Source organism: Loxodonta africana, chromosome 10 (genome assembly GCF_030014295.1).
Source record: "Loxodonta africana isolate mLoxAfr1 chromosome 10, mLoxAfr1.hap2, whole genome shotgun sequence".
NCBI classification, from domain to species: Eukaryota; Metazoa; Chordata; class Mammalia; order Proboscidea; family Elephantidae; genus Loxodonta; species Loxodonta africana.
The window spans coordinates 81,188,647-81,198,831 of NC_087351.1; the positions used below are offsets into that span (position 1 = coordinate 81,188,647).

The 10,185-nt window shown below is 46.4% G+C and overlaps 1 protein-coding gene across 3 annotated transcripts in view; it reads right to left on the reverse strand.

The window, feature by feature from the left end:
* Positions 1-6,386, reverse strand: part of DCAF5 (DDB1 and CUL4 associated factor 5) — a 104,646-nt gene extending 98,260 nt beyond the window's left edge. The window contains exon 1 of one of the 3 annotated variants that reach the window (XM_064292633.1): positions 6,297-6,386. Coding sequence is in view for 2 of the 3 variants with exons in the window: in XM_064292632.1 (XP_064148702.1) it covers positions 6,118-6,331 (214 nt within the window). In the remaining variant the exon portion in view is untranslated. Of the gene's footprint in view, positions 1-6,117 lie in introns of all 3 variants that reach the window. The other 2 variants (XM_064292632.1, XM_064292634.1) reach the window with 2 other exon arrangements.
* Between the last annotated feature and the right edge of the window lie 3,799 nt (positions 6,387-10,185).

Below are 10,185 nucleotides of genomic sequence, written 5' to 3' on the forward strand. Positions count from 1 at the left end.
AGTCCTCCAATGCTTGATGGACCTTTTTTTCTTTTCCACCCATGCTCAAAGGCAAAAGCATTTTTGCTACATTAAGTACTGCGAACCAGAGAAAAATCAAATAACTATTAGTCTCATAAGGCTGAGGGGAAAATTAAAAAGGGCCAGGCACTGTACAAACGGGAACTAATAGCTCCCAAAAATGCAAACTTCTTGAAGCATAATTTACCTCTGATTCATCATGTCTGTTCTCAGAGCTCCTGTATTATAAATAGGATACACTCGAAAACTATTTGTTGAATTAAAAAATGGATTCAAAATAAAATTTAACATCTTCACATCAATGTGTCATCAGTAAAAAGAAAAGCCCAGAAGAAAATTCAAGAATCAATTTCTCAATCACCCTGTTAAAAATGTGTACACCGATGAGAGTTTTCAAAGTCAGAGATCTGCGCCTACCGCTGACCACACTTCTCCAGATAAACTCATCACTGGACCAAGTAATCCACCCTAATTAAACACATGAGGAGTTTTAATAAAGTCAGAGGAAAAATTAAGTTTTTAACTGGCTAAAGCCAAGCACCTTACTGTGGATAATGTGTTCTTAGACAAATTTATTTATAAATTTATTGTGAGTTCCATGAAATGTCATAACTAGTGACTAAACAGGAAATGATCATTAATTAATAGGTTCAAATTAGAGCAAGCATATAATTATTATCATAACTATGATGTGATGCTTACAAATACTCTGATGACAGATAACACTTCGGTGAAGCTTATTCACAAAGTATTTTTAACAGTTCACTTCATTAAGGTCTTTCTCAATGTTTCACACTGTACTATGCCATGTGCAATAAATGTTAGATATTAAGGTAATAGGGTGTCAATCTCCTAAAAGCTTTTTGTGAGATTCAAGTGTAACAACAACAGTAATTGCAGTCACAGCAGCAATCAGCAATAGCGTGGGCCAGGCCCTTGTGCTAAGACCTTTACAAGTATTATTTCATTCAGTCCTTCCCACAACCCTGAGAGGTATTGTTATCATTATTATATGGATGAGGAAACAGGCACAGAGAAGATAAGTTAACTTGTCAAAGGTAATTCAGCTACCAATAGTCCCTGGGCGGTGCGAATGGTTAATACGCTCAGCTGCTAACTGAAAAGTTGGCAGTTCAAGTCCACCCAGAGGAGTCTCAGAAGAAAGGCCTGGTGATCAATTTCCAAGAAAAAATCAGCCACTGAAAACCCTATGGAGCACAGCTCTACCCTGACACACATGAGTTAGAAATGACTACAGGGCAACTGGTTCTGCTGAACTGAGCAAGCAAGCTGCTGGGCTGGCATTCACCCCGGGCAGTCCGACTCCAGTCTCTCTATATAACTATAGTGGATTCTCAGGAGCCTTGGTGACGCAATGGTTAAGCACTCAGTTGCGAACCGAAAGGTTGGCGGTTTGAACCCACCCAGAGGCTCCATGGGAAAAAGACCTAGTGATCTGCTCCCGTAACGATTACAGCCTGGAAAACCATATGGGCCAGTTCTACTCTGTCACACGGGATCACTATGAGTTGAAAATCAACTTCACTGCACCTAACAACAACAGTGGATTCTTAAAATGATCGATAAGTTAACGAACCCATGTGAAATAGAAATAGGGCTAGTTATGCCCATTTATAAATATTATGACCGAACCATTAAATGCTTGTCTCCATTCAAAACTTCTACTTACGTAATTAATAGTTACTCTCATTCCTGTGACAGCATAGTTGCTGATTCGATTTGAAACGCTTCAGAAGATGTTTTTCTATATTTAATCATAAATACTAAAAAAGAGATAATTTTTCACTGTAACTCAAAGCTTCACATTCACAGGTTAGTAATCCGCTAGTTCTACGGGTTCCAATGCATCAAACTCAATCCGGGGGAAATAATATTGTAGTAGTTCTCATCCCCCAAAAGTTGAATCTTTATTTTTGTTTACTGCTAAGGTTCTGTTTGTACAAACCCTTTACAAAATATAAGAAGGCAGAGTTATAATCCAAGACAGACACAAACAGAGCTACACTCTGGTTGGTCTTTCCATGTTGACCTTCTTCCAAAAGAAAAAAGAAAAAGACTTTTAAGAAAATACATAAAAGATCCCATCCTAAGGAAGAGGGGAAGCGTAAGAGGAGGCAAGGAATTTAAAGCATAGGTGCAACCAAAGACTTAAAAAGGTAAACCCAGGTCATCCCCTAAACCCACATAGCACTATAACCTCCTCGATATACTGTTAGGGTCTTTTGCAAGTGGCACTCCACACCGTGTTGTTCTCCCATCCCCCAAAGGACTAACACACATAAATATTCAAAAAAGTCTGCGATCGTCATGCCTAAACTGTCTTTATAAAAAGTAACGTTCACTCAAAACCATGCAGTACTTTCACATCTAACATCTCACTGCCGACTCACTTCAGCCCTGTTAAGATAGCGAGAGCAGTTTTGTTATCCCCATTTCACAGATTTGGAATGAAAGGACTTGCCTAAATTTTTACAATTTATGACTATGCAGCTACAACTCAAATCACGTGATGCCAAATCCTAAGGTCTTTCCACACCACATTGTGCCTCCTCATTCCACATCGAAAGGTCACAAAACTGTCCTGCCTGCCCAGTTTGTGCAGGTCCATTACTGATACCATAAGCAAAAGTGCCAGCTATTAATGACAACACGTGTTGTAAGTACAAAGCGGAAAGAAAACAAACACAGCATTTCTCCTGAGAGCCCACTCTGTTCAGCACCCAATCTATACATTTGCCTATCGTAGTCCTCACAACAGCCCCTCAGGTAGGCACTGGTTTTCCCATTGCATGCATCAGCAAACAGACTCAGATTTAGTAACTTCGCTAACATCGCACATTAAACAAACGACACAGCGGTGATTTTAGCCCATATGTCTGCCGTGCCATACTACCTTGCATGATATTACAGTGATGCCTTTTTCTGATCAGCCACAAAGAAAAATAAAGTACTTCTTAGGTTAAACTGTTTTAACATTTTAAAGTGCCAAATAACCCTTTTTTGTCTTCTTGTCACCAATCTCACTTCCCAGCGAAGCACCTCTTCTCCTTCCCAACTTTTTCTGGTTTATTCTTAATACCTGCTGGCCTCACTGTACCCTGGAAAACAGGCTAATTAGAACAGAAAAGTGATGTATCCTTAACCAATAGTATTTTATAAGACCTACCATAAAATAGACCATAATATCTTGTACATAGGAATCCTGCAGACATTTTTTTGCCCTGGGTCTAGATTAAGTCTATCAGATAGGATGTGTTAGTTACAAGAAATGTGGAGAAGCAATCTGAGCCTGCCCAAACAATTAGGAAACAAAAATGGTGAATAACATAAACAATCTATCCTTTTAATCATCATTTTTTGAGGGCTTTAAGAAATTCAGTCAAGACGCAGCAACAACAAAAATGCATAAAAGTAATCTTATTACCATCCCGAGGCTACTTTATTGTGAAACACTGGGGATAAATAACATTAACCTCGAAACACTAAGTGCGTCCCTCCGGTCGTTTATCGCTAATGAGGAACAATGGTAGATAAGCGAAAATGTAAACATGACAACTTTAAAGTTTTAAACTTGGGAAGACTATTGAGGGACTTCTCAGCACAAAATTTACTTAGCTTTAACTAATTGTATTATGATTCCCAAAGGGGGCTTCCTTATCTGAAGCAAACAGGAGGAACTTTCTGTTAACACAGGTTGTACTCATAATGGAAGGTAAAGAGCAATAGCTAAAAAGGCCTTTAACAAAACAAATAAATGCTAAGTCTATCTGAGCCAAACTGGAGGGACTGGTGGAAAAGTCAGCTAGAAGAACTTTAAGAACAAAGGCAGTAGATAAAAAGGAAACAGGAAGAAATGAGCTAGAGGGAGTGTGGGGGGAGGGAGAGAGGGAGGAGCAAGGAGCCAAGAAGGCTGGAACCCAGGAAGTATTGATGGAGATGGGCAACTCAGGCCTAAAAAAGTTAAGAACATGATTGCCTAGAACCAAATCTGCCACAGCCTGTCCTGTGGAAAGAACCCTTCTCTTCTATAGGCTAAAATTAAACAAAAGGAAACCAACTGGCTAAAACTGGAGAAAGTGGGATTCATTTACAAGGATAAGGGAGGGGAGTAATAACTGGTAGAGAATGGAGGAAAGCTTTTTAATGGTTTTAAAAGTGTTAGCTTTAAATGGGTGATTTGTATGGTATGTGAATTATATCTTAATAAAGCTGTTATTTTAAAATGTGTTAAACTGGGCAATATATGACGTACTTGTGATTTCATTGACATTAGTTCAGTCGGATATGAATGAGTACCCCCGAATTCCTTTGCCCAGCAGGCAGAGTTTACTTGCGTATAGGAACATCTCTGTTGGAATACACCAGTCTGGGGAGGAGAGAGGAATATGATGAATACAGAAGAAGCAGTATGGGGGAAAACTGGGAGCTCAGTCTTCAAAGAGATCTTCCCCATTTTTGCCTTTGGAATTTTTTAAATAAAAATTTTATACAGCGGTGTGGGGGATTATCAGCTTTCTTCAGGGGATGATCTAAGACCAAAATCTACCTAGTCAAAGAGAAAACGATCTGAGGTGGAAAAGTCAAGACAGTTATACCTCTGGAGTCTGGAGAAACCCCAGAAGGTTTATCGTGAAATGATCAAACAAGTCTTATCTCTGCTACCCCCAACTGGACTGTGCGACCCGTGTCACTTCCGACTGTTACTCGCGAAGAAGACAGATGCTTTGCCATGATCCCAGAAGTTTCTGGCAAGCTGCCCACTGACGCAAATTAGAAAATCATTCGAAGACCGACCCGGGTGAAGCTAAGCGCCACGTCCAGAGCTGGGCTCCCCCTCATCCGTCTCAGTGTAGGAAAAGGGATGGAGAACGGCTGAAGGCGAGCGGGAACGCCAAATCACCCGTCTTCCGCCCTCCTCCCCTTACCGGTTTTCAGGGAGCCGCCCCCCCGCGGACCCCATCCCCCACCGATCCCTCGGGCTCCAACCCAGGAAGGAGGGGGCGGCGGTGCCCTCCTCCCCTCCCGGGCAACAGGCGCACCTCCCCCGGGGCAGCTGTCGCCGCGGCCCGCCCCGCCACGGCCTCCCAGGGAGCAATAGGCTATCGATTCAGCTGCCTGTCGCTAGGAGCCCCGGGAGAGCGAGGCCTACACTCTCCGGCCGGAGCCCCGGCCTCGATTTCGCCACTTTGCCCAAACCTGAGGGGGAGCCTGGGGGCAACGAAGCCCGGCGCGGGGGAGGGGAGGAGGAGCGGAGACCACCTGCAACGGCAGCCGCCAGGAAACGGGATGCAGGCGCTGGGCTCCCGCCAACAAGTCGCCCGGGGGTCGCCCACCCACTCCCGGCCTCACAAGTTGCGCATTCAAGTTCAAGCCGGTGCCCCTTGGCCTCCAGAGCCCTCCCTACTCTTGAAACCATAATAAAAACAAGACGCGGAAGCAGCCACCAAAGCGCGAAAGGAGATGGAGCTGGGCCCTGAGGGGCGCCGAGGGGGGCGGCCAACCTCCAGCCGCCCGCGGGTCACCTCCCCTCCGCTCTCACCAACCCCCAGGTGGCAGCCCCTTCCCGGTCCCTCTGGCATCCGGCCTGTCATCTCCCGGCCCCGGCCCCAAGGCCCCTTTCTCCGTGACATCGGCGACTGGGGCTCGAAATTCCCTTGCCTCAGGCGCGCCTGGGCCTCCTCCCCCTCCAATTCCCCCAAATATCCCCCGCACCTTTTAAAGTACGCGGAGGAAGAGTTTCCCATCAAACTTTGTCAAGTGGTAACCTCGCCCCCTGCCCCGACCCACACTTGGAGGGCAGTGATCAGGGGGGATCACTTTGCACTTAAGATAACGCGAATTAAGGACCTGTCAACCATTTTAGGTCTTTTTTATAGAAGACACCCTCGTCTTTCCCTCCCTCCTTCCCACCCCGTGCAATGGTTTGAATTTGACACCAAACCTTCCCCCCGCAGAAGGGGGGTTAAGAAGGGAGGGGGTGGGGACGGAGGGCAGAAGGGTGTTTGTGAGGCAGACCAAAAAGGGGAGGCTGGAAGGGGGCCGGGAGGCGTGGGGAGGGGAAGGGGGTTGATTTACCTGAGACCAGCCACTGGCCTCCATTGTTGGAGAATTCAATGGCATTGACACAGCCGAAGTGGCCGAGGAGGTCCTTCTTGTAGAGGTTTCTGCAGCCCCGCAGGCGTCTCCTCTGAAAGTCCTGAGTGAGCAGGGGGTCCCCATGCAAGCCCCGCTGGGACAAGAAGCCCACCACTGACCTCATGCTGCCCCCCAGGCCAGCTCTCCTCTTCATGCTGGAACCGCCGCCGCCGCTGCCGCTCGCGCCGCCGCCCCTCCCTCGGCCTCACGCGCGGCCGCCGCTCTCCCCCCACCCTGCCCTCCCCCGGCGCTGCGATCCGGATGGTTCTTTAACCAGCCATGGCAGACAGAGCAGAGCGAGGTGTGCAGACACTCGGTGGCGTTAGCTGCTTCCTGATGCTCCCCTCCCTCGGCTTCCCCCCTAGGCTCCTCCCTCTCCTTCTCCGCCTCCTCCAGCAGCTGATCCTCAGCTGCGGTCGCGCTTCCGTGATGCGCGGCCCTTCCGGCGACACCGGGGGCTTGGAGAGCGCGGGCGGCAGCTGCCCCTCCCTCGCCGCCGCGGGCGGCTGGTCCGAGAAAGCGGGCGGCTGGCCTGGAGATCGCGGGCGGCGGCGGCGGCTGCGTCTTCCCCCGCCGCAGCTGCTTCCCGCGCGGGGACCCGGGAGGCGCTGGGCGGAGTCCCCGCTCGCACCCCCAGGGCGCCGCACTCTGTGAAGTTGGAGGCACGCAATAATCAAAGTGGCCGCGGCGCTCCGGGCTCCCCATCCTCCCTCCGCGCCCAGCGACTCTGTTGCCGCCTGGAAGTCCAGCGGCAGGACGAGTTCGGACCCCTGCCCTTTTTTGGGGGTTGGGTAGGAGGGTCCGGAAAATGCAGCCAGAGGTGGCTAAGAGGTGGCGGGAGGGCGGCGAGCAGGGGCTGCTGTCCTCCTCTGTCCGTTGGCCACATCCTGGGGCCGCCCGAGGGAAGGGAACCCGGGAGTTCGGACTGGACACTTGGTGGGAGGTTGCTTGGGGGGTTTGTTAGTGCCCCCTCCCTCCCTAAAATAAATTATTTAACACTACCTCCTCCACCACAAAATCACTTCTCTAATTCTCCCTTCCTCCAGCTCTTCAGTAAAAAGGCCAAATTGTTCAATCTGGTATATAACAGTGATATATGAGAAAAAGAGAAGGGGTTTCTTAAGAAGTGGGAAGAAATTTGCCAAAACCGAATTGAGAAAGCGCTGAAAAAGCAAAAGCCCTAAAGTGCAGAATTACGTTTGCAGACACAGGAAGCATTATTCGAAAATACCGATATATGATATTTAATTGGGTGCGGTGAGCTCCCCTTAAAGGTGTTGAGTGTCGAGCTCTTCCGAGGTTGTACAGCTGTTAACCAGCAGCTGCGTTCCAGGCCGGAAGTAGCTGCACTTCACTAGGACGGGATCCCCCAAGTCGACCCCAGTGAGGAGACTAGGTGTTAAGTGCTTTGGAATTCTACCAAATACAGTAAAAAGTACACTTTTCAATGTATTGTAATACTGTTCATCAGCAATCCTCGCTGTGAGTCGGAATCTACCTGACAGCTCGTGACAGCCTTTTGTACACCGACCATGATAACTGTCCTTAGGTACAGTCAGGTGGACTCCGACTCATGGAGACCCCCTGTGTGCAGAGTAGGACTGCTCCCTGGGGTTTTGAAGGCTCAAAAGCAGAGGGCCAGCCTCTCTTCCCAGGTGCTTGTGGATGGGTTCAAACCTCCAACTTTCTGACTAGTAGTCAAGGGCTTAACCTTTTGTGCCACTCAGGAACCTTCTAGGTTAATCATAAAATAACACAGAAGTTAGTGTTTAAAAGTCAACATTATCACAAATATTGCTGAATTTCACAGAAACGCATCAAATTTCAGAGATTAAGGTTTTCATAGTATATTGTTTCCCTAAATAGGAAACTGTGTAGAGCTTTCTTTTAAAAACGTTTTATTCTGAGTGCTTTATAATAATTCATATTGTTTATTCACTATGATAGCCCCAAGATCAGTAGTAGTATACCTAAATATTTACAACGCTGAACATCTTTCCTCCATAGCATTATCATGTTGTTATTGCTAATCGCAGTCGAGTTGATTCTAACTCCTGGTGACCCCGTGTGTGGCAGAGGTGAACTGCCCTCCACAGGGTTTTCAAGGCTGTGACCTTTTGGAAGCAGATTGCCAGGCCTGTCTTCCGAGGCATCTCTAGATAGGTTCAGGTAGTAGCCCGGTGCTAAACCATTTGTGCTACCCAGGGACTCCTAGCACTATCATAAAAAAAGAAAACCAAACCGGTTGCCCTCAAGTCGATTCCGATGCATAGTGACACTGTGTACAACAGAACAAAACACTGCCTGGTCCTGCACCATTCTCAGCACTATCACAGTGTGTAATTCATCATTTATTTTTTAAATTTGTTGTTGGGTGTTGTCAAAGTTCTTTTGACCCATAGCAACCCTGTGTGCAACAGAACGAAACACTGCCTGGTCCGGCACCATCCTCACAATCGTTAATATGTTTGAGCCCATTGTTGCAGCCACTGCATCTCCTTGAGGGTGTTTCTCTTTTTCCTGACCCTCTACTTCAGCAAGCATAATGTCCTTCTCCAAGGACTGGTCCCTCCTGATAACCTATCCAAAGTAAAAAATAAAATAAAATCTTGCATCCTTGATTCTAAGGTGCATTCTGGCTGCATTTCTTCCAAGACAGATTTATTCATCCTTCTGTCAGTGGTATAGTCAATGTTCTTAGTCAACACCATAATTCAAAAGCATAAATTCTTCTTCCTTATTCATTGTCCAACTTTATCATGCACATGAGGCAACTGAAAATACCATGGCCTGGGTCAGTCACACCTTAGTCCTCAAGGTGACATCTTTGCTTTTTAACACTTTAAAGAGGACTTTTGCAGCAAATTTACCCTGATTGCTGATTCCATGGGCATCGATTGTGGTTCTAAGTAAAAGGAAATCCTTGACAACTTCAATATTTTCTCTATTTATCATGACGTGGCTTATTTGTCCAGTTATGAGACTTTTGTTTCCTTTATGTTGAACTGTAATCCATACTGAAGGCTGAGTCTTTGATCTTCATCAGTAAGTGCTTCAAGTCCTCTTCACTTTTAGCAAGTAAGATTGTGTCATCTCCATATAGCAGGTTGTTAAATGAGTCTTCCTCCACTTCTAATGCCACATTCTTCATATAGCCCAGCTTCTCTTTATTGTTGTTATTGTTGTTAAGTGCCGTCAAGTCGGTTCCAACCCATAGCAACCCTATGCACAACAGAACAAAATACTGCCCGGTCCTGAGCCATCCTTACAATCATTCTTATGCTTGAGTTCATTGTTGCAGCCACTGCCTCAATCCACCTCATTGAGGGTCTTCCTCTTTTCCACTGACCTGTACTCTGCCAACCATGATGTCCTTCTACAGGGACTGATCCCTCCTGACAACATGTCCAAAGTATGTAAGACGCAGTCTCACCATCCTTGCCTCTAAGGAGCATTCTGGCCGCACTTCTTCCAAGACAGATTTGTTCGTTCTTTTGGCAGTCCATGGTATATTCAATATTCTTCTCCAACACCACAATTCAAAGGCGTCAACTCTTCTTCTGTCTTCCTTATTCATTGTCCAGCTTTCACATGCACATGATGTGATTGAAAATACCATGGCTTTGGTCAGGCGCACCTTAGTCTTCAAGGTGACGTCTTTGCTCTTCAACACTTTAAAGAGGTCCTTTGCAGCAGATTTACCCAATGCAATGGATCTTTTGATTTCTTGACTGCTGCGTCCATAGCTGTTGATCGTGGATCCAAGTAAAATGAAATCCTTGACAACTTCAATCTTTTCTCCGTTTATCATGATATTGCTCATTGGTCCAGTTGTGAGGATTTTTGTTTTCTTTATGTTGAGGTGCAATCCAGACCGAAGGCTGTGGTCTTTGATCTTCATTAGTAAGTGCTTGAAGTCCTCTTCACTTTCAGCAAGCAAGGTTGTGTCATCTGCAGAACACAGGTTGTTAATGAATCTTCCTTCAGTCCTGATGCCCCATTCTTCAT